The 26,017-nt window shown below is 37.6% G+C and overlaps 1 protein-coding gene across 1 annotated transcript in view; it reads left to right on the top strand.

Moving 5' to 3' along the window:
* The window catches only part of GPC5 (glypican 5), a gene marked incomplete at both ends in the record, with an annotated part of 756,320 nt that overhangs the window by 404,255 nt on the left and 326,048 nt on the right, over positions 1-26,017 (top strand). Inside the window, one exon of the mRNA XM_084285812.1 lies at positions 3,473-3,635. Within this exon, the coding sequence (XP_084141938.1) occupies positions 3,473-3,635 (163 nt within the window). The remainder of the gene's footprint in view (positions 1-3,472; positions 3,636-26,017) is intronic.

Genomic DNA, 26,017 nt, shown 5'->3' on the forward strand with positions numbered 1-26,017 from the left:
ATTTTTTATACAACCAAATGGTACAGATAAAACAGATGATTAAGAAGATGTAGCATGTTTGTTTGTTTGTTTGTTTGTTTGTTTTCTTTAAGGCAAAGATTTGTACTGTGTGTCACAACAAGGAAATACTCATTGAATGCTTAGTCAGTTCACAGGACTTTCATGCACTTTGTTAAGCCAGGAGCAAAAGAACATCTGCTGTTACCAGCAGTTTTGTATATCTTTGACTTCCCAGGGCAAATGACCATAGCTGATTTCTAACTGAATTAGCAATAGCTACCTTTTGGTATAATGTGGAATGCAAATAAAACTGCATTCCTTATGTGATGTCTTAATTGCCCTGCATACCTTCTCAACAGTGTGAAATTTTAGGAATCATACAGTCAAATCTTCAATATCTGAATTTGTTTTTCTTGCCAATAGAGCAAAGTAGCTGTGTTCTAAGAATTAGTCTATCTCATTCCAAGATCCCATCTTCTTCTCACTTGTACCAGAATCCACTCAGATGGGGTTTGGAAATATTGTGAAGAAGTAATTTTATCATGCTTCTGGTGTGTAAGAGAAAACACCGTGTGAAGCAGTATTGCTTGCTGTGAGCCAGCTCCCCTGATCAGCCACTGAATTACATTCACTGAAATTGGTTCTTTAGATAAATCACCAATTTCCTCACTCACAATAGGGTAGAAATAGGGAATAAGTAGATGTCCTGGCTATTCGTATCCACTCTTACTGAGGGAGAAATGTGTAAAATTCACATGAGAATGAGATCAAGGTAAAATTATTAGCAAATTATCTGCAAAATATTTGCTCTGTCTAGTGGAGGGGGTTATACCAATAACCTTAAAACAAATACAATGAAACAGGTGAGCAGTAAAGAACAGTGAAATAAAAAATCCAAGCAGATCAATGGCTCTATAGAAGAGATGCTAAAAATGCTCATAAAATAACTTTAGAAATGTTTTAAATGACATTTTGCTGATGATTCTCCCCATCCTCCCCCCCCCCCCCCCATTGTTGTTGGCCTGTTTTACCTCTTAAATTTAAGTTTCTCTTGTTATTTTTCTCATTTATTTCTGTTTGTAGCTATGCTGTCTTCATGGATGGGTGAAACGGGCAAAGAACATTAGTCTCTACACATTAATCATATGTAATATGACTTTGTTCTGCTATTTCTACTACCTAGACAGAAAGGAGTACAAGCTAGGCTTTAATTTTGCTTACATTGGTTGTCTTAGATATGCCTGACTCATTTACTTAATTTTCGGAGGATGACTTAAATTGCAGTGAGAAGCTAGTAAGATACATTTTTGTTGTTGTTGTTGTTTATTTATTTGTTTGTTTGTTTTTCCCAGAGACCAAAAAAATTAATACTTTGTGAAATAACCAAATTGATAGTGTGCATAGCTAGGCTAGTAGGAAGTGTATCAAGAGACAAGAGCAAAGCTTTTGCCTCTCTCTTCACTCAAATCTAGTAATAACTGGAAAGAAAATCAGTTGTTCATGACAGAAATCATGTGAGAACCTGAATTGAGGGGTTTTAGCTGTACAATGTGCTCCCAGATATGAAGAGGGATTTTTAAAATAGAGAAGACTGAGGCATGAGTATTTTTTTTAAAGAGAAATGTTGTCCTTTTAAATATTTACATATGTAATACTAAGCAGAGGAATAAACTTTAGCATAGTTTATCCTTCTCATCTGAAGGAGTTCAAAACAGTCATGCTTCTAGAAATAATTATTCTAGGCTTGATTTGATTAGGTAAATTGGATTTACTGCTGGTCTCCTTTGGGATTCCCTCCACAGGTGTTTAAGGTATGCACATAAATGAAAGAGAAGCAATATTATGACTGAGCTTAGTTCACATTGACTGCAATAGAATATCATCAAGATGTTATTGTTAAAAAAATAATAAAATTAAATTAATAAAAAAACAATGTTTCCGCTGAAGATGTATGATGTGTACGATAAGTAAATGGGATACTAGATTTTTGTTGAAAGGGAACCAGTATCATATCAGTTTCAACAGTGTAAACATAAGCTCCCTCACCTTCCAGTGTTCATCACTCATGAGAGATGAACTCACTTGTAACTTTCTACAAGCACTGGAAATAAAAAAGAATTCAGTCTTCCATTTAAACCAAATTTAGTTACATGGATTCATACATTTTTGAGAGAAGGGGCCATTTTTGGTTACTTATTCTGACCTCTTGCATATCCTGGTGTTGAACTTCTGGATTAATTCCTGCTTTAAGACTAAAACCTCTGTCTGAACCAGAATACATGCATATGTATATATATAATATATATATATTACATATATATATTATAATATATATAATAAATATATATTTAAGAACTTGACCACAACTGTTAATAAATTATTTTGATATAGAACAACCCTTGTTTGGTTTATTTTTAATGTACAATATTGATAAAGTGAATTCATTTGATTTAATTGAAAGAATAAATCAAAGTTTTTGGTTCATTTGTTATTTTCACATTGGTTAAAAATACCATATTTTTGTTTGTTTGTTTTATTTTGTTTATTCCCTTTTTTAAACACCCCAGTATAACTCAATTCTGTGCCATCCTTTCTGAACAGAGGAAGCAAGACCTGGATTTGGGAGTAATATAACATACCTAATCTAATTTAGTATTCCTATTTCTGTCTTCAAAGCTATCCCATTAAAACCTTTGGCTAGAACACTAGTCTTGATAATTCATAGCCTACTATTTCATAGAACAGAATATTTTATCTTTTAATATGAATGTAATACAATATTTAGACTTGCAAATTTACTTTTGTCTGTTTTATTATAGTATGTATTTAAAAATTCATTCTATTGCCTGGCTTACCAGATGAGGTACCTTATTAGACAGTTTGCCACTTCTCTTTTTTACTTAGTAGGTCTCGAGTTTTTATAGCAGTGGAAGATTTACCAGCATGGTTTGTGTTTTATACTGCCTTCCAGGTTATTAATGAAAATCCTAAATGATCTGGAAGACCTACCAATCCCTACAGGACTGAACAAAACCCACACATTCCTAGTGATAGAATCATAGAATGTGGACACCTCACGGGTCTGGAAAAGACCTAGGGCCAGTTGCTATGTAACATGGATGCTGTCTGTCTGCTCTAAAGGACACTAGTATGAAGGTGTGAAGGACATGTCTCTATCCATGTGATTTGGCCTCGGGGCTAGGGATTAATGCCTTATCCTCTCTTATTTAGCAGTATAGATACAGAAATGTTACACATTTTTAAATTAAAACTGAGGTATACATGTCCAGATACCACTCTTTTAAACCTAACTGCAAACCAGAGGAAACAAAAAATCAGAATTACCTTTATGTGGAACCTAAAGTTTTCCTTTTAAAGCATATAAATATCAGAGAGACATACCTGAAACTTTGGCTGCTCACTGAAGTTTTCCATCTGTATTGCTAACTTATACACTGTATCTTGTCTTCAGCTATTGCAGAGCAAATCATTTCCTAAATATTATAACTGGGATCTGCGACAAACAGGCAGTGGTGGAAGTGTGGATGAAGAAATCAGTGGAGATTGTGATGATGAAGATGGTTGTGGAGGATCAGGAATTGGAGAAGTAAAAAGAGTAATGAAAATTACAGACTGTAAGTCCATGATTCTGTTTCCTTCATACATTTTAAGAGTGAATTTGACATATTTACCACTAAGAAATACCACTGAATTATCTTGAAAAAGGTGTGGAAAAGTTGTCTGTTTGTTTCCAAGATATACAGGAATAGGACTATAATTACAAGGCTTCTATGAGAATGGTATGATGATAAGTATCAGTTTCATCATTGCATGCTTGCATATGCAATATCTACATATTTGCATTATGTAGACTGACCTCAACACAGTATTTTAGCCCATTAAAAGTCAGTACAATGACATGTTTATGTGAGTTACTGATTTAGCATGAAAAGTATTACTTGGAAGTTTTGCACAGAAATTGTTTCTAATTTGTAATGGAACTATGGCAAAAAGCTAAGATTTAGTTGTGGTAGTTGAATTTCTTAGAAAACTATTGGAATCAATGTGCTGTAGCCCACTAAGCATCAGTGCCATTAGTACTGCTTACACTTCTTTCCGCCTTGCTTACTTTTTAATTTTTTTCCTGAACCACTTTTGTAAGAATTTTGTAAGAAGAATATTTGTAAGACCTTTGTTTATGCATTTACAGCGACATAGAATTATGAGTATGAGCAACTGGGTTAAAGCACAAGTAAGTTGTCTGGTTCTCTGAACTGGTGCTATATTGTGCATCTCTTCTCTTTCAAGTGTAGAAATATAGGCAGAGATGATGGGAATAGATGCCTGCCATCATCAAAATTATATTTTTCAATATTCAGTACTAATAGATAAGTAGTAAAGGCTGTTGTTAATCCCTGAGTTTACCTATATTTACTGAATTTGAGTGTGCTCTGGGTTTCCGAGGATAGGTTCTCTTGACTTGATAGTGAAGAGACAATTTGGAAATTCAGTCACAGAGAAGTCATACTTGCTTGCCTAATTCCAATTTAAATAATTGGAGAAACGAGACTCCGAGCATTCTGGGCATGCATTAGCAGGTAAGTCTGCATTCAGCCTAAGATGCTGTTGCACTGCTACCTACTATACATATTTTCAAGGCCTGCTGATGTTTCTTTAGATGGAATGTTAAGAGGCATTTATTTCCTGAGAGTGGCTTTTTTGAACATATACATGTAAACTCAAAAAAAGAAGTTAGAGATCAAATACTTAAAAGCAGATGTACTTTGGACATCTGGAGATGTACATCACTTTGGAGATGTATTTTGGATATATCTATTTGATAATGACACTCAATGGTATGGACAAACTGTAAAATAGTCTTAGAAATAACTAGGGATATTAAACAAGTATAACATTGCAAAAATATTGAATGAATTGCACATTTTTTTACACTCTGCATTTTATTTTTCTTCATATTAATATATTTAATGTAATCTTTTAAAAATGTCAAAAAGATAGCTAATTAAACTTTGTATTCTCATTATTTTACGTGCATCTCTGGGATTATAAACTATGTATTAGGCTTGCTGAAATTTGCATTTAATGCTGTTTCATTCAAACCTTTTCTAAGACACTAGTAAACAAAAATATGAGTCCATACTGTTTTATATTATGACTTTTATACATTTCTTGATTACTAGTTGCTTGAGTGGCCTGTTGTGAATTATTAAAAGATTCCATGTAGTATGAATTTTGTTACAGTATAGGTCATGAAAATCTTGGGAAATCACTTAAGGGTATACTTCAGATAACAAACTGAAGCTCAGATAATTCTTTTGCATCTCTGGGATATACAAGCAGGATTTTAGGAATTAAAAATTAAGTTGAAAGTCCAAAAAAAGTAAAATAAACCTATTGTAGTAAGCAAACAAAAATATCTTTTCAAGATTCCTGAGGAACAAGAATGAAAACATTAAGAAATAAATATCATCACTATTTAATCTGGTGGAAATTTCTTAGCTTCAGATGACTGCTGCTGATTCCAAGCTAAGGCAGATCCTGAATTCCCTATTTCTAAATTGAAATGCTAGATTTATGCAGCCTGTATTGCTTACTGCTTTTGTAAAACATGACTTAATATCAGGCATGGTCTACCATGGTTAGTTAGTTAGGTAGTTTGTTAGTTCTGATGCTTTTTATACATCCCAATACATATATGTATATATATTAATTGCATACAAATAGCCATAGATGTCTGACTACTGTATTTATATCTACATGTAAAGTTTTATCTTGGCAAACATCTTCCCCTTCCTTTCTGTTATTCCCAGATCTTAGAATCATACACATTCAGAAGACAATGACATGATCTCAGAAAAGGCAGATACACATCTGCCTTTACATTTTTTACCTCTATAAAAAATAATGTGCTTAGAAGGGATAATTCTGTATCATACTTTATCAGCTTATTTAGATTATGAATTTATTGGAAACAGGATCGTTCCCCTTTGTGAACATCTTTGGAATAGCTAACAAAGGGGAGAGTTGGCTTTGTATAAGGCCCCCAGACTTTACTATAATACCAAATACGTAGCAATCTCCTTTTCTTTCCCGGCTGATTATGAAAAAAATGAAAAGTTGACCAGAAGCAAAAGACTATGAAAAATTTCTTTGGTAAGGAAAAAAATAACACCATCTATATGCCTGCATGTACCAAAAGAATATAAAGTAAACTTTCCATGTGCATAATGAATCCAGTTAAAATGTGTATGTTACTAAACCACATACATGTATGTTAACAGCCCCTGAAGTTGAAGATGACTTATTTTTCCATTCAGTGTTACAGACGTAAGAAGGGTGTTCACTTAGTGTTGCAGAGTGTCAAATTTGTGCTGACAGGCTTTAGACTTTGGAAGACTAATGAAGAAATTTGCTATTTATGACTCAGAAATGATAGCCATAGCATTACACCAACGCTTAAAATATGTTGTATTTTGAAAATTTGTTTTTATATCTAACAGTCATTCGGTGTTTCAAAGTCCTACAATTGCTCTGACTGCTTCGTTCTTTGCAAGTAGCTTTAAAATATAGCAAATTGATGCTGTCCTTTGGAGCAATGGTACAAGTGATAGTGCACTTTAAATGTATAAAATGAACAGTAGTATAAAGTCTTGACACTGCATTTGATAGTTTTATTTTACCCTAACCAAGCAATTCCCACAGGACTATTTCATGTGTCACAATGAATTACCTCCACAAAAAACAAACAAACAAACAAACAAAACAAAACAAAACAAACAAACAAACCTTCCGAATTCAAGAGGTATTAATGACAAATACTTATTATTTATATATTGATTTGAACCTATTTTCAAATAGCTGTAGCAAGGAAGAGCTAATCCTGCTATCACTCCTCTGAGGTACTCAATATGTTTTATTAAAATTCTCATAGGACTTACACCAAGACCACTAATTTTTTGAAAAGTGCTGTACCACTGCTTTGCCTTTCTTCTTCATCTTTTTAAAATTCAGTGCAGCTATTGCCTAACTTTATTTTATTTTATTTTATTTTTAAGTTACAGCCATGTTCAGGGCTCATATATGTAAAATTATGCTTTGTGCTTATTTTATATACAGGCAAATCTTGTCTCTTGTTTGAATTTTGTCTCATCTGATATTCACCCTGTCTGAGGAAAGAAGTCTCCAAAATGTTTGATTTCTATGACTACTTAATTCATTGAAAGTTATAGTCTTGTTCAGTTTATGCAATAGCGCGATAAGTTGGAAAAGGCTTTATGTTTTGACCTCCATATAAAAAGAGGATACAATGATACACACAAACTAATCTATGTCTCTTATATGATTGTGTACTACATTCTCAAGTTGCAGACACTTTTTCTTCTCTTTCACTTACTTCAGTATGGTTCACTCCCTTCCCTTTCCCCTTCCCCTTCCCCTTCCCCTTCCCCTTCCCCTTCCCCTTCCCCTTCCCCTTCCCCTTCCCCTTCCCCTTCCCCTTCCCCTTCCCCTTCCCCTTCCCCTTCCCCTTCCCCTTCCCCTTCCCCTTCCCCTTCCCCTTCCCCTTCCCCTTCCCCTTCCCCTTCCCCTTCCCCTTCCCCTTCCCCTTCCCCTTCCCCTTCCCTTCTCCAGTACAATGGCAACAATGATAAAGGTATCAGCCATTTGTACAGCTGTTTTTCTCAAGTGCTTCATCAGCCATTCTCATTCCTATCCTAGAAGTACTGAAATTGACCAGTTACTGTTCACTGAACAAAATAACTAGGCTGAGTACAAATCTTAGCTATACTGTAACACATGATTTCACTGAGGTAATGTTCATTCAAGGTGCTTGACTGGGACATGAAAATTTTAGGCAGCAAAAGTAAATGTGACAAATTGACTGCATTTACCTAGATCTGTGTTTATTATACATGTAAAAAAATCCATCTGTCATTACGTAGGTAGGGTTTAAATGAATCATCACAACACTAGACTGAGATAGATTCACTGTAAAATTTTAATCTGAAGAATGAGAATTTACAGTCTGATGTGGAAATGATATACAACCACGCAGAATGTCAAACATGAAAAGAAGAGACTCTAGATGACTATTGAACATCTAAACAATAGAGATCTTTAATCATAAAACATAAACTTAATCCATATTTTAACTCATATAGATGCAGATTTAAGAATATATGTATACAAATTATATAGGTTAAAGCATTCTGATTAGCAATAATTGTTTAATGACCTGACTTTTGGAAAATGGCTTATCCAAAAATGTTTTTTTAGGGTTTTCTATTTGCAAAGTCCAATCTGAATCTTATGATTTACTTCAAAATATTTCAGTGCTTCTGTCACAGATATTTAACTTGTTGTCTAGTGTTTTTGAATGCATCTTTATCCCATCATACTGGAAGAACAATATCTTTGTTTCAGAAAGCAAGTCATATTAAAGTAGTAGGAATATCATCCACTAGCATCTTTTGCACGTCACAGGTCACTTTCCTTAAATATTTATTGTCTAATTAAAGAAGGAAGACAAAAACTAATAAGTAGATAACTCCGAAAGTTATACTTCCAGTCATAAATTGATGGTGTCACATGGTGTCACATAACACAGTGAATCTGTTCTTGTGTTTTTTGGCCAATCTGTTCTGCTATTTCTACCCCTTTCACCATCCTCAGCTCCAAGAATGAAGCAGTACTGTGGTCCAAACCATCATGGAAGCAGTGTGGTGAAGGGCTTCTCAGTAGATTTCTGAGTGTCTTGGGACTCAAAGATTTATGATTAATGATATTCACCAGATAGTGAAAGCACTAAAATCTCTGTTATGATGTTTGCCATCTGTTACATTGTTTTAAAGTCTAATCTGCATTCTCTGTTACTTCAGTAAAGGGAGAGCACCTTTATGCCTAAGTAGGGTTTCAGGTTTTATTTTAATACACAACAGTATTCTTCTTAATCCCCCACTGTTAATGTGAAATGCTCTTATTCAGATTTTACATTGTGTTTTATGGAATGAGTATGATTAACCATTTATTGTTTAGCTAGAAGAACTGATATTTAACAATAGTTCTTGTATGTTGATGGGATTGAACTGCATTTTAACCTAATGGCATTTAATGGCATTTTAACCTTATGAAATTCTTCAGTAGTTGACTTTGTTTATTCCCTGTCTAATAATTCTGTTGATAGTTGGTGGGTTATCTTTGAGAGAATGTTTAAAAGATGATGGTGGAGGAGGATCAGAAAGATGAGGGATCTTACGGAACAATTCATTCCATTTTGAAATGCAAGAAGAGGGTGCATTGCCCCACTGTAACACCCACTGTGACTTCTCCATTAATTCCAGGCAAAAACATACTTTCACACAGAAGTGTTTTTACCCTCATGTAAATGGACTACCATTCAGAATCAATTTTATAGTCCACTGTGGATGTCGGCATAGTAGTCACTGTCATGTCAGTTCTGAGCAAGGACTGTATCTGTAACTGCCAGTCTGGTGAAACAAGCAAACTGTATTATTTCTTCATTCAGTATGTAACTTGTTGGCTCAAACAGCCCAAGGTTGTCTACATATCTGTAAGACCTGAATTTAGGTTGTTCTATTTTCCCCTCTCTGACCAATGAAACAGCCTGAAGGGTACACCAGCTGATGTGAAGGAAAATTTAGAAGTGAATGAGTCCATAGAAAGGAGTGAGCATTCTTTTCTGCCCTGTTAATTGGAACCCCACTATTTTCCAGATTGATAAATTAACCTTTTACTGCTCCACTACCACATAAAGTGAATATCTCCAGGATGCCAACTTTATTCTTATATAGCCCATTAATTTAAAAGTAGTTCATACGATACACAAGCTACATCATACCTTGACCAAACAATATAATTTTATGTATTTCTCTGACTATTCCAAAAAGAGTTCCTAAAGAGCTATAACCTTCACAAGGAGAACTCAGAACACAAAGGACGTGATAGAGTGTATCCTCCGTGCTCTATTTTGGAAAGCATAAAGCAGGAAGCAGTTTTTTGGAAAGCTACTAAAAACTGAGGAGTAGTAAGGCTGAATTTGTTCAAGAGACAGGTGGTTGAACACTAACGGTAACTCTTCTGTAAGAGTAGCACTGGCTATTTTCCTTCTGCTGCAGAAAGCCTTCAGGCCATTCTTTATCCAGATAAATAGTTATAGTAACTATTAGCTTATTCCTTTTCCTCAGGAAATGTAGAAGAATGAATAAGGAAGCAATATATCTTGGTACTTTGCTGGAAAGTTTGTCTCTTTACTGGTAACTGTGAATATTAATATTAAGATATGGGTTGCAGTGAAATAATATGTGCAGTAAAAGACTCCAATTTTCTGGTAACTTCAGAATTAGTGGTATTTTTATAGGGTAAAATATAACCTCATGTTATTAATGCAGGTAATTTGTAATAATTACACTGCTCTGATGCACTGTGTTTTAGACTAGTGAGTATACTTGTTAAATGCTTTTTGATAACTTAGAGCCTTTGAAAAGTAATTGTGCTTTTTTGTTTGCATTTGTGGTAGTTTGTCATAATTTAATCTTCCTACTGAGTATAACATATCAATACCAGACAATGCACTGTTGAAATGTTCAAGATTTTGCATTAGCTGACTTTATTTCAGCCTCTGTGAATTCCCTCAACAAATTTTACATAACCCTTCCCTTTATTTGTTTTTGAAGTAATGATCCAACTTGACAGCTCAGCTTTAATCCATTAATCAAGTTAAATTCATTACACAATATGTACAGATGTTGACTCCTGACAAATGGTTGTGTTCAAGTGGGAGAGTTGATACTCTTTAAATAGGAAGCACTTCAAAACTGAAATCACAGAATCATACAATATCCTGAGTTTGTAGGGACCCACAAGGATCATGCAGTCCAACTCCTGGCTCCACACAGGACCACCCAAAAATCAGACCATATGACCGAGAGCACTGTCCAAACACTTCCTGAACTCCAGCAGGCTCGGTGCCTCTTCCCTGGGGAGCCTGTTCAGGGCCCGACCTCCCTCTGGGTGAAGAACTTTTTCCTAACATCCAGCCTGACCCTCTCCTGTCTCAGGTCCATACCATTCCCTCAGGTCGTGTCACTGTCCCCAGAGAGCAGAGCTCAGATCCTGCCCCTCCGCTCCCCTCATGAGTGTGTTGGGTCTGTCTGGGATGGAGTCACCTTTTCCCTGCAGCAGCCCACACTGTGCTGTGCTCTGCACTCGTAGCTGGAACAGCACTGATATCACTCCAGTGTTGTGTCTATTGCTGCATAGTGCTGGCACAGCACCAGGACTCCTTCCAAGCCCCCAAGAGCCAGCAGGCTGGGAGTGGGCAAGTGATGGGGAGGGGACATCGCCAGGGCAGCTGACTTAAACCAACCAAAGGGATATTCCATAACACCTGATGTCACACTCAGCAATAAAAGAGGGGCTCTCATGGGGTAGGGGGATGTTCCTCCTGAACAACCACTATGTTTTGAAGCCCTGCTTCCCAGGACATGGCCAAACATCGCTCGTTGATGGAAGTAAAGAATATACTCTCTGTAGTAGAGAATATGCTCTCTGTGCTTCTGCATGGACTTGTTTCTTTTGTTTCTTTTCTTCCCATTCCCTTTCCTTTAATTACACCTTACTCATCTCATACCTTGAATTCTCTGGGTTGTATTTTCTCCCCCTTCCTCTTCGAGGAGAGAGGGAGTAAGAGAGTGGTAGTGGTGGAGCTCGGCTGCACACCTGAGTAAAACCACCACAGTGAGGAAGCTGCAGGCTGCCATGAGGCCTCCCCTCAGCATGCTCTGGGCTGAACAAACCACATGACTTAGCTGCTCCTCATAAATCTTCCCCTCCAGAACATCTTTGGCTTCTTTTCAACTTTGTTGCCCTCCTTTGGACACTCTCTAATAGTTTTATATCTTTCTTACACTGTATCACCCAAAACTGTAAGCACTGCTCAGAGTGACACCAGCACAGAGTACAGCAGGAGTGGAAAATATCATCATTTGTTTTTCCAGATGGATAATATGAACATGTCAGTATACCTTTTAGTAAAATAAGATGCAAGGAAGTTATCTTTTAATTTATCTCAGTTTTCACATGATACTTCAAATGGAATTGCTTTGTTCTTTCATGACTTCATGTCTATACATTCAATGGATTTACCTGCTCAAACTTCATAGACTGGTGGTGGGCTGTACATAGTCCACAAGTGAGATTTTATCATGGAAATCACTGGAACTTGGGTATCACTGTGGCTTTTTTTGTTTATGTTTCAGTAATTTATATCATTTGTATTTCTGTGCCAACATTTGTAACATGCATACAGAAAAAATCTTTGAACTTCATATATGTTGACAATATGTGTCTTCTTTCTGAAATAAAATACTGATTTAGCAAAATGTACGTTTTTCACAGGAATGTACTGATTACAGTAAATCCTTCTCTTCAAAAGACTTTCAGTTCCTGAAAGACAAGGGTAAGAGAGAGAGGAGAGATTTATGGCAGTTTTACTGTGGCAAGGAAGGATGAGATAACAATAGCCTTCCAGTTAATATTAACCTATGATGACTTTATTGATGTATTATGTAATATGATTACACTCATGTTATTTACTAATCCAGTACCTTCAAATGAGCCAGTGGAAAACTGATTAAGGTTAGTCCTTCAAAAAGCAGTGTAGAATCAGAGAATGGCCAAGGTTGGAAGGGACCTCTGAAGATCTAGTCCAATCCCCATGCTGAGATGGATCACCTAGAACACATTGAGCAGGATGGCATCCAGGTGAGTTTTGAATATCTCCAGAGAAGGAGAATCCACTACCTCTCTGGGCAATCTGTCCCAGTGCTCTGTCTCCCTCACGGTAAAGAAGTGCCTCCTTATATTGAGCCAGAACTTCCTGTGCTTCAGTTTGTGCCTGTTGCCTCTTGTCCTCTAGCTGGGCACAACTGAAAAGAGACTGTCTCCATCCTTTCAACATCGTCCCCTCAGATATTTATACACATTGATGAGGTCTCCCCTCAGTTTTCTCTTTTCCAGGGTAAATAGGCCCAGTTCTCTCAGCCTGTCCTGATACGACAGGTGCTCCCGTCCTCTAATCATCTTAGCCTTCCTTTGAACTCACTCCAGTAGTGCTATGTCTCTGTAGTAGTGAGGAGCCCAGGAATGGACACAATACCCCAGGTGTGGCCTCACCAGGGCTGAGTAGAGGGGGAGGATCTTGACCTGCTGGCAACACTCTTGCAAATGCACCCCAGGATACCAATGGCCTCCTTGGCCACAAGGGCACATTGCAGACTCATGGCCAGACTGCTGTCCACCAGGATTCCTGTCCACCAGGACTCCCAGATCTCTCTCTGCAAAGCTGCCCTCCAGCAGGTCACCCCCTGCCCCCCCATCCCCGCTTGTACTGGTGCTTGGGGTTATTCCTCTCTACATTCAGGATCCTGCACTTGCCCTTGTTGAACTTGATGAGGCTCCTCTCAGCCCGTTCCTCCAGCCTGTCGAGGTCCCCCTGAATGGCACAACAGCCCTCTGGGGAATCAGCCACTCCTCTGAGCTTTGTGTCGTCAGCAAACTGGCTGAGGGTGCACTCCATTCCATTGTCAAGCTCACTGGTGAGTAAGCTGAACAACGCTGCACCCATTTCTGCACCCTGGGGACGCCACTAGCCTAAAACTGGATTCTGCACCTCTAAGCATAACCCTCTGAGCCCTGCCATCCTGACAATTGCCAATCCACCTCACTGTCCACACATCTAGGCCACATTCCTGAGCTTGTCTATGAGGATATTATGGGAGACAGCATCAAAAACCTTGTTCAAGGCCTTGCTCAAGATCTACCTCAAGGTACACCAAATCCACTGCTCTCCCCTCATCTACCCAGCTAGTCGTCTCATCATAGAAGGCTATGCCCAAGCAGCTTGTGCCCAAGTACATTGTCTCCCATCTTTACTTATTATAAGGCTGTTTCACTCTGGTCCAAAGACTCTTTAGTGTGGATAGATGAGGGAAAACTGTAGGGAGATAATAATCAGGCTGTTTCTACAGCTGTGGTTAAAGTCATTCAGCTAGTATGTGGGATGGAAATAAAACAACCACTTCAACAGTGTCTGATGGGAATTTAGGACTTTGTTTTCATGATTTTTTTTTTTTTTAATTTTTTTACTGTGTATGTGAGATATGCAAAAACAAATCAAGATACACTGCTCATTTATGGAAAGTCTGGTCAATTACAGAATATTACGGTACTATGGCTAATACCTGTTACATTTTGAATAAATTCTGATCAGGTTCTTTCTGAAGTCAGTAAGCATCATTTAACTGACTTCATAGGAGCTTGTATTTTCCTGAGAAAACACATTCTGACTTTAGCAGGAGTTCTAACATTATTTCACTGAATCATATTTGTTATTATTTGTAACCCCCCCTTTTTTTTTTTTTTAATGTAGTTTATAATAATGTATTATGGATCTGAAAAGAAGAATTTTTATGACTGTTGGGATCACTGTATCATAGAATCATAGAATGGAAGGGGCCTCAAAGATCATCTAGTGCTATCCTGCCCTGCCATGGGCAGGGACACCTCCCACTAGACCAGGTCGCCCAAAACTCCATCCAACCTGACCTTGAACACTTCTAGAGATAAAGCATCCACAGCTTCTCTGGGAAACCTCTTCCAGTGCCTCACCACTCTCTGAGAAAAGATTTTCTTCCTTGTATCTTTTCTAAACCTAGTCTCTTTTAATTTAAAGCCATTCCCACTTATCCTAATACTTCAATCCCTGACAAAGAATTCTTCCCCAGCTTTCTTGTAATTCCCTTTAGGAACTGGAAGGCTGCTATAAGGTCTCCCCAGAGCCTTCCTTCTCCTGAGTGAACAATCCCAACTCCCTCAGCCTGTTTTCATAGGAGAGATGGTCCAGCCCTCTGATCATCCTTGTGGCACTCCTCTGGACTTATTCTAATATTTCCAAGTCTGTCTTGCGCTGTAGACCCCAGAGCAGAATGCAGAATTCCAGGTAGGGTCTTAAGAGAGTAGAGCAGATAGATGCTCTCACAAGTCACATCCCTCATCCTGTCATTAAGGGGTAAGGAACTTTTGCAGGACCTAAACCCCCTTGCGTTCCAGCTTTTACTTGGATATTAGAGGGGCTGGGTGTGGCTGGGCTTAAATTCTCAGTGATGCCCAATTTGGCAATATAGGTCTGGTCCCATTCAATATATTAAATCATCAGGATCATGGATGCACAAATAGCACAATATTGCAGTACTGTAAGTCTGGTTGCATTAATTATATTGAATTATCATGATCACAGATGCACAAATAGTGAAATACACTTTCTGTCTAATAAATGACTGGTGTGGTTTATTGAAGCAACAGGATTACAGGTTCTTTTGGATTCACAGTGATACTGGATTCACACTGTCTGCAAAGCACATGCAAATACCAAGAATATGACAAACACAACCAACTACACATGTGCTAACTTATGAAACAACTCTATAGAGAATGCTAAGTTTCCCGGGGAACCACTTGGAATAACCAATAGTTTAAATCTCACCCCATAGTCATCCCTTTGCAGGGGGCAGGGGAGAAGGGGGGGGATGAGAGGCTCAGCCCATTGATTGATCCCAGAATTCAGCAATCTCCTTCCAACTTGTCTGTAATGGTTTCTTCCCTGACATTTTCTCCTTTTGAGCCATTTTTTATACTATTTTATTAGTTTTAGGTGGAGCTTGAGTCATACCCGTCTTTGTTGTGGTTGGTATAATTTTTTCTTGCTTTTGTTTTAAAGGAGGTCTCTTTCAACCTAGACAATTCTGATTCTGTGTGATTCTGTATAGGCTCAGAGAAATTCAGAGTGCATGCTCAGTGAGGGGTGGTCTCACCTTGGAGGCGGGTAGCCTTTGTGATGTGTTTTGGCATTATAATAAGATTGTAATGAGCAAAGTTCACACAGTTCACCCAGAGGACATGATGTGGTTATCAGTTAGACTCAGGGCTGGCCATGCAGTCTATCAGTTCCATAGTACTATCAGGTTCCCCATGCCTACAGTGATAACAAAGAGCCTGGCCACAGTGTCTTCACTCTACTCCACCCCCTGTACTCTCTCTCTTAGAGTCAGGACACCAAGCTCCCTTGCTATTATCAATACCTAAGGTTGCAGGTTATGTCACCAAGGGGACTGTCATGTAAGAGATTGCTCAAGTATCTGATGCACCTCACCCTGGAAGTTTCCTCAATGTTGAACTTTCTCTTAAGATGTGGACATACATTTATCCTCAATAAGTCACCTCTAGCAATTATTCCACAACCTGCTGGCCATGCTTCTTTTGATGCAGCCCACAATAAGGTTGGCTTTCTGGGCAGCAAGTGCACATTGCCAGCTCATGTCGAGCTTCATATCAACCAACACACACAGGTCCTTCCTATCAGGGCTGCTTTCAATCCATTCTCTGCCCAGACTATGTTTGTACTTGGGATTGTCCCACCTCAGATGCAGAACCTTGCACTTGGCCTTGTTGAACTTCATGAGTTTTTCTCAGGCCCACCTCTCTGTTCTTCTGGATGGCATCCCATCCTCCAGCATGTCATCCACACCACACAGCTTGGCATAACCTGCAAACTTGCAGAGGGCACACTCAATCCCACAGTCCATGTCACTGACAAATATGTGAATACTGGTCCCAATACTGACTCCTGAGGAGCACCACTCATTGCTGACACTGAGTTGTGGACACTGAGCCTGTGACCACAACTCTTTGAGTGCCACCATCCAGTCAATTCCTTTCCCACCAAGTGGTCCACCCATTAAATCCATGTCTCACCAATTTAGGGACAAGAATATTATGGGGACTGTGTCAAATGATTTGCACAAGTCCAGGTAGATGATGTCAGTTGCCCTTCCTCTGTCCACCAATGCTGTAACCCCACTGTAGAAGGCCACCAGATTTTTCAAGCAAGATCTGCCTTTAGTGAAGCCATGTTGGCTGTCACCAATCACCTCCTTATTTTTCATGTCCCTTAGCATCGATTTCAGGAGGAACTGCTCCATGATCTTGCCAGACACAGAGGTGAGTCTGACTGCCCTGTAGTTCCCTGAGCCTTCGTATTTTTCCCTATTGAAAATGGGGTTTCTCTTTCCTGTCTTCCAGTCAGTGGGAAGTTCATTGGACTGTCATGACTTCTCAAATATGGTGGATAGTGGCTTAGCAGTTTCATCCACCATTTCCTTCAGGACCCATGGTTGCATATCATCAGGTCCCATGGACTTGTGCACCTTTGGGTTCCACAGATAGTCTTGAAACTGATCTTCTTCTACACTGGGCAGTTGATCATTTTTCCAGTCCCTGCCCTTCCCTTTTGGGGCCTGGGCCATGTTGCTAGAGCTCATTTCAGTGAACTCTGAGGCAAAATAGCCATTGAGTACCTCAGCCTTCTCAATATCCTGGGTGACCAGGTCTCCCAACCCGTAACCAAAACATCTTTATTGTTCTACTAAGTTCTTCCACAAATTCTGTGAAATAAAATTTATATTATTTCCCTTGTACAAAATAAAAATGAGCATGAGGTTTCTCACAAAAATGCTTACATATATAACATTTAATTAATAGATTTTTGAAATATATATTTGATCTGTACAAATAAAAATATTCCTAAATAGATTTATTCTATATTTTAATTTACTTTTCTATGGGAAAATAAAACAAAATGAACAAACAAACAAACAAACACACAAAAACCAGACCAGTGTTGATATTTCATTTCTCATACTTTCTGTGATAGCTTTTATGATCTGTTTTTTTATGCTTCTTTTACTCCTCTATTGTGTTCCTACTTTACTGACATAATGCCTCAAAGAAAAAGTCTCAAGGAAAAAGCTTTTTTTTTTTTTTTTTTTTTTTTTTTTTTTTTTGGTGGAAACAGACTCTTCTTATTACTTTGAGGGAAAGGAAATATAAAGCTAGCCTCTATGAATTTTTAAAGGATCAACATATTCTAGTAACATTTCCCTCATCCATGCAGTTAGGTAATTTAATGTTACAATAAAAACACTACATTCTTACTACCAAAAATCTAAATATGAATGTTGGATGATAGCTATACACTACTGTTCATTTCTGTTTTCCTCAGCATTTAATCCTACTTTAAGCATAATAGATTTTTCTTACTTCATACTAGCCGTTGGTAATGTAAACATCTATGCCTGAATTTAGCTTTCTTTTATTGTCACCGGAAAGGAATAAATATATTTCACTGGAAACAAGTAAATATGTGACGGCACAATTCATTAGTTGTTAAGCAACTCTATTAGAATGAAAACTGCAACCTAGAATCCTACTTCTCTCAAATGATTGTCAAAGGACTGAAGCCTTGGTAGCTCAAGTAAAGATATCTAGTTAGTTAGACAAATCCTTCCCTAAGTTAGGTTCCTTTGCTTTCACTTTGGTTTTAATTTCATTGTATTTATTTTTATGTAAGAGTTAAATATTTTTCAATGTATGTTATGATTTTATCATAATGGTCGCTAATGATTTTATGATTGCAACATAAAGCAGAGGAGCTACTTGGAAATACAGGCAATAATGTCTGTAAAATGGGATTCAGACTGTTTGAAAAGACTAATTTTGTAGGAGAAGAAATCTATTTTTTTCCATCATATGTGATGGGGATAATGGTTACTGGAGCAAAAGGATGTATGAGTGGCTTTGAATCCCATGGTATATTTAGTTTTCAAAGTGTCTTGGTGTCTGTTTTATCTTTTTCTCATTCTAGATTTGAAATACAGATAAATAGATGTTAAATCTACAGCAAACTAAAACTATCAAGACCACTAAATTAAAAATGAACTATTTCACTGAATTAAAAAGGAACAGTAAAACACTTTTTGTCTGCTTATGAGAATCTGTTTCATTCTCAAAACTGTGAATCACATCAGACCTTTGTCTTTCAATCTATGTTTGAACAGGTAGTAACCATGATAAATGTCACATCTGTATAATCAAAGATTATAATGAAATAGTGAAATGAAAATGAAAAATCAAAGTTTATAATGAAAAGTAGTCCCTCTGCATGGCATGGATGTCTTCAGTCTTTACTATATTTATTTTAAAAATCAAAATACGTAATCTCAAGAGTTTCTTTTGCATCATGTGCAGAGACTTACATTAATTTCATATTTGTGTCTTCTATTATTATAAATTACAAATCCAATGCCTTGAATAATCTGTTTATTGATAATTCATGTTCAGATCATTTTAAACTTTTTAAATAAGAGAGAATTAATCAATTTTTGTTTGTCACAAAACATTTTTTTTTTTTTTTTAGAAATAACATGAGATAGGAATATGATGCTAGAACTAGTTTTTAAAATTTGCAAAAGGTGTGTTATTATCAAACAAAAATTCTGCAAAAGTTTCCCCAAAAATGTTGAATCTACTCTATAGTCATACTTATGACCTACATATTCCAAAGCAACATATCCACAGGGCAGCAATTGAGTTTCCCTTTTCTTTTGTTCTTTTAAAGGGAAGTGGCTAGAGGTCAGTATAATTCCTATCGGACCTACAAATTTGATGCTTGCTTGCTAGAATTAGTCTTCTAACAGGCATGAGTACTGTTTTGTACTTTCTGTGAAGAAATGCAGAGAAAGAGTGTTCTGTTTTGTCCTGATCCTCTGGGAAGATTTCCCCTCTAGATCAGACACCTAATTGTAGGGGTGGAACTACGTTGCCTAGACATGATCATGCCTAGATCATTTTTGCAGATCATTTCACAAATCTGTTTCAGTATGTGCTGAATAGCTCACTGGTTCCTTCTAACTGTATGAACTGTGTCTCCAGCAACAATAGCTAGCTCACATTAAACCCTGTATTGTAGACAACTACATTTAGGTAACTGAATCTGATGATAAATTCCACTTTTTGTGTTTTCAATGGTTGGCTAAGTAGAACAACACTCTGCCAGATGCTGGCCAGTAGCAGTGAGATTAGACATGTTAAACATGAGTCATTTTTCTTACTTGGAGTCCCATTAGCAGATTCTGCTTAGGGCCAGTGGACGTGATTAAGGAAGAAAATATTTCCTGCTTTATTGTGATTTACCCGTTTGGAGGCACAGAGGGTTATGCCACAGCTCAATAGACACAGACTTCATTAAATATATCCTTTGTGGTACCATATAGTCACTAGTATTTTTTATGTCAAATCCATTAGGTCTCTGAAACATGTATCTTTTCTCCCATTTGGCTTCATACAAACACGTGCTGTATACAGTCATCCCTAGGTAACTGCTTTTATTGCACAACCTTAAAATAAGGGCTCCCTGAGTAGATGGTACATTTCTCATTCAGACGTGATTTGGAATTATGAATGCTGTGAGCATGAACAAACCATACGTAAAGTTGTGCCAGGCTTCAGGGAAGGGCACCAAGCCTGTTTTAAATTTAATTATCAATAATACCCTTAGGCATTATTGATAATGAATCAATCTTAGGCATTATTGAAATGAATCAATCAATGTCATTGTAATTCAGGGCCAAAATGTGCCTGAGATCCAACCTAGAAGAACAAAACTTTAGCCTTAAAAAAAGGTTATAGGTTATAGACTGAGATGGAAACCCTAAGAATAAGAAACTGGAGGTGAAGAAAACAATTTCTTGAGGAACAGGTATGATTGGAATATCTGAATGAGAACAAGTCTGAGTTGAGAAAGACATATGAGAAACAGGCAGAAACTTCCTTCTTCACTACCTTTACTGTGTCTATTCTGCCATTTCTTAAGTTTGTAGGCTTGAATAGAAATGCTGATGTGTATAAGATTGCATTTCCAAGGCAAAAGGGTGGATCCTGTGACCAGCTTTTGTATGTGAGAAACACTTACACAGGTGGTAGCGATGTAGAAAGTATAACAAGAGTGTTTTACAGATTGCAATGGTGACATTTGGAAAATATGTCCATCTTCAGACAGCATGGAGACAACTGCCTGTTAAAAATGACCATTTCTGAAATACTGGGAAGAAAAATCAGAAAAATACAGTTGTTTACAAAGGAAGAAGCTACATATGAACTAAATAATTGTCTAATAATCACTTTGTACATACTGTGTGGATACCTTACATACACAAATTCAGTCATTAGGAAAAAAGAAAGAAATAAATAACTATTAATTAAGGTGAAGTTTTCCTAATCAAATTGTTCAGCAAAATCTCATTGCAGACAAAAATATTGATCATACATTGTGACTTGGATAAGTACTTGAGATTTATTAAAACATTTATTGTTTGCTAAATGTTGGCTATTTAAAAGTACACATCAGGGAATTTATATTCAATAATTAAACATGCATGCTCATATATTTAAATGAAGATAGTAAAAAACATTAATAGGTTTCCAGTTTATGTTGTGCTAGTCTCTCTCTTTCAAGACTGAGACTCACAAGACACTTAGACAAACCTTAAATATAGGTAAACTAAGAGCATCAATTCCCGTTTTACAAACTGATTTAGTTAATAAGGTAGGTTCTGCTGATCACTTTGCACTTCCTCTGGATCTGTGTCTCCTCTAGCCAGAATAGTGGAATTATGCAAGATACTGGAAATCAACCAAAACAATTTGGAGACCAACATTTTAAGGCAAACCAGATAAACTTCTGCTGTACATGAATATAGCTATGTTAGGTTGATCTTGGCTGGCTGCCAGATATCCACCCAGCTGCCCTCTCATGCCCCCTCTTGGAAAAAAAAAAAAAAAAAAAGAAAGAGGAAAAATCTTGTGGACTGAGATAACGACAAGGACATCACTTACCAGTTACCATCACAGACAAAAAAGATTTGACTTGGAGAAAATTAATTTAACTTATTGCCAATTAAAATAGAGCAGGATGGTAAGAAACAAAGACAAAAACTAAAACACTTCCCCCACACATCCCCTTTTCCCATGCTCAACTTCATTCCTTCATTCCTGACTCCTTTACCTCCCCTCCCAGGCAGTTCAGGGGGGATCAGGAGTAGGGGGTTGTGATCAGATCATAATACTTTATCTCTGCCATTCCTTTATTTATATTTTCCCCTGCTCCAGCATAGGCCCTCTCATTGGGCTGCTGTCCTTCAAGAACTGCTGTTGTGTGGGTCTTCTCCATCTGGTACAGTTCCTTTGGGGAACACCCACCCGGTTCAGTGTGGAATCCTCCATGGGCTGCAGGAATTTCTGCTTCAGCTCCTCCTCCCTCTCCTTATTCTCTAACCTTGAAACTCACAGGGATTTTGTCTTCCTCACACTGCCAGGCAATTATTTTTGCTTTCTTAAATCTGCTTCCCCAGAGGCACCACCATCTTTGCTGCTGGGCCCAGCCATGCCCTGCATTGGGGCTGTTGGAGCTGGCTGGAAACAGTTGTTTCTATTAAATGTAAGTGATAACAGAAAGTGTTTAGAGAGATGGATTCAAAAAGAGATAAAAATCAGTTTCTTTTTTTTTTTTGTTTGTATGATTTTTGTTTGTTTGTTTGTTTTTGGTAGTCCTATATGTTGCCTTTACCTTTTTTTTTTTTTTTTTTTTTTTTCTTGCTCTCCCTTTTTCTAATTAATTATCATTTCCCATCTTATGTCAAGTAATACAATTATAAAGCTGTTATTTGGAATACTAATAACCCTCAAAGCAGTTGCCTCATACGTAAACTCTCAGGCCCAAAGGGGCACTTATCAAGCCACTAGATTTAAATTTCTCATCATTCATTATTGTTTCAATTGGTCTAAACAGAATAATTGAAGAAGAGCAACAGGTGCTTTATTATTTCAGTTCTTTAAGCTTGTTTTTTAGCTTATGCTTTTAATGGAAATGCTCTTTTACAGTGAGATGGCTATTAGTTCTTCTGTATGCCAGAAGATGCCACTGTAGAACTCATTGGCAAACTGGAAAGACTGATGGCAGGGGAGAAGAGTATGAATATTATCAGGCGCAGCATCTGATTGATTCCTCCTGAGAAGATATTATTGGGAGTATCCTAAAAGTCAAGGCTATTAATTTTGTTGGAGAATGAGATTTTGAAATCTATATCTATATCTATATCTATCTATATTTTTTTTTTTTAAGAAAAGAAAAGCATCTGGAGTTCAGGAATTAAAGGGAATAGTTTTTTTTTTTTTTTGGCATAATTTTATTAACTGAAATCCTAGTACATTATTAACCAACATAGATATGTATGTGCATGACATTGTAGCAAACATCAGTGTAAGTAAATGTTCTTTCTCAAAGGGGTTTTTCTAGAAAGGATTTCCCCACTGTTTAATATACTGTATAAATCACTTAAAAAAAAATAAATAAATCTCTCCGTAGGTTACTATTTCATTTTCTTCTACATCTAGCTAATCGTAGAGAGGTTCAATATCCTCTATCTACAACAGTGTCACGGTTCCTTTTTTAAAATCATTTTCCCAAAAAATGCCAGTAGTGAGCATTCCGTCACTAGCTTTAGAAACTATGCTTTTCCCCAGGTAATAAATAAAGAGGCCAGCCAAAAACAACAACAAAACACAAACTTCCCACAAAGATATATCAAAAAACATGCTTTATTTTATTTTATTTTATTTTATTTTATTTTATTTTATTTTATTTTATTTTATTTTATTTTATTTTATTTTATTTTATTTTAGTAACAATTTGAAACTACTACCTCTTGGCAGCAGGATGATTTCCTGGTGACAGAAGAGAAGAGGGAGGGAGGTTACCATCAGCCCCACTGATGGTCAAAAAAAGCTCAAAGTTATCATCCGTAATGACATACAGTCAGTGGAAGAAGCGTCTTTAAAATCATATCTTTTGAACAAGTTCTCAATTAATTTGTGTTTTTTTTTTTTTTTTTTTTTTTTAAGAGATAAAATGATGCCTATGTAAAAAAGAAAGCATATACATGTATATTGAAAGCATGTGTGCATGTAAGTTTTACAGTGTGACACTTCAATTCACTATCAAATGTCACCAGAATGAGTTCTTGAAATTTAACTGTTGTACTGGGTTTACGTGGCAAGGTTTTGGTAGCAGGGGGACCAAAGAGGTTGCCTCAGTGAGAAGAGCCTGGCCGCTGCCCCATGTTAGAGAAGAATCAGATCAAGGCGGCTCCAAAAGGTACCTGCTGCTGGCTGGAGCTTGAGCCAGTGAGCGATGATGTTTCTGCCTGTGGGAAAGCAGATTTAAGAAAAGCAAAAGAAAACCAAACAACCAAACAAAAACAAAACAAACAAACAAACAAAAAAAACCTGCTGCACATCAGCAGCTGGGAGAGCAAGGAGTGAGAACCGGTCCTGCAGGCCACAAGGTCAGTGCAGAAGGAGGGCAGGAGATGCTCCGGGTTCTGAAGCTTCCCTGCAGCCTGTGGAGGGGCCCCTGGTGGAGCAGGCTGTCCCCCTGCAGCCCATGGATCCCACATGGAGCAGATCTCCACGCTGCAGCCTGTAGAGGAGCCCCCGGTGGAGCAGGTGGATGTGGCCTGGAGGAGGCTGTGGCCCATGGAGAGCCCCTGCAGGAGCAGGGGATCTGAGGGGAGCTGCCGCCCATGGGGGACCTGTGTTGGAGCAGTTTGCTCCTGGGGGATGGAACCTGTGGTATGGAGCCATGTGGGAGCAGTTCCTGAAGAGCTGCTGCCTGTGGGCAGCCCCTGCAGGATCAGTTCGGGAAGGACAGCATCCCATGGGAGGGACCCCATGTGGAGCAGAAGCAGAGAATGCCTGTGAAGGAGATGAAATATTAGGGACTGACCACAGCCCCCACTCCCCAGTCCCCTGTGCCATGTGGGGGGAGGAGGAAAAAGAGGATAGATGGAGGGGGAAGGTGTTTTTATTCAATTTTATTTTCTCACTGTTCTAGTCTGCTAATGATAGGCAATAAATTATATTAATCTTCCTATTTGCTGAGGCTGATTTGCCTGTGACAGCAATTGCTGAGTGATCTCCCTGTCCTTATCTCAACCCCTGAGCCCTTTCCATCATATATTCTCCCCCTTTCTCTTTGAGGAGGGGGTGGGTGAGAGAGTGGTTGTGGTGGAGTTCAGCTGCCCAGCTGGGTAAAACCACCACCGCTGTGCAGTGTTTTCTACTATGAAATATTTAAAACACATTGAGGCCTAAACAAAAACAAACAAACAACAATCAAAACCAAACCAAACCAAAGCAACCAACCAACCAACCAACCAACAATTAAAACAAACAAACAAACAAAAAAAAAAAAAAAACAAAAAAAAACAACAACAACAAGGGATGCACAATGCAAACTCTATGTTTCGTCATCAGCGAAAAAGATGTATTTTTCAGTAACTACATACAGACTTTATGTCTTGAGGTTAAGTAGGTGTTGATGGTGCTCCTGCCTATTAGAAACAGACATAAATTAACTCAACGTGGAATTTGGGTATAGAGATGGGTTCTTTCCAGTTGGTCAAAAGTGATGTTTCTATTTCCAGCACAACTGTTCAGCCTGTTCTGTAAGCTAGATAGCTTGATTATTAGAAGTAGTTTTCATCTCTTTAGTTGCAAATAACAGAATTTGTCATCTGAATTCTGAGGGTACCATGTGGAATATGAGGGTGGTCTCTGTGCATGGCTTTGAAAGGCACATTGATCTCTACCAAAACGTGGAGAAACTGAGGATGCTTTTTACAATACTGAAATTTATGCTTTAGCTATTTTCATAAGTATTAGCTGAAAAGTCTGTATTTTCTTTCAAACTTGTGAGGTAGCGTGTAGGAAGGAACTGGAAACAATGTTTAATCAAGTGAGAGAATATTGAACAGTTCATTACTATGGGACAAAACTACAACTGACATATTATATGCCTGTTATAATTTTGATTAAAATATTCTTCTACCAAATATTTATTTATTTATTTATTTGTTGGAACAGTCAAAGGACTTGAACACTCTTATAAAATTGGTCTAATAACACAAAATTGTCTTAAGTGATGGCAGTCCTATAGATTGAACCTTAAACTTCTTGCTAGACTCACCAT

Source organism: Netta rufina, assembly GCF_964035555.1.
Source record: "Netta rufina genome assembly, chromosome: 1".
In the NCBI taxonomy this organism is placed as follows: Eukaryota; Metazoa; Chordata; class Aves; order Anseriformes; family Anatidae; genus Netta; species Netta rufina.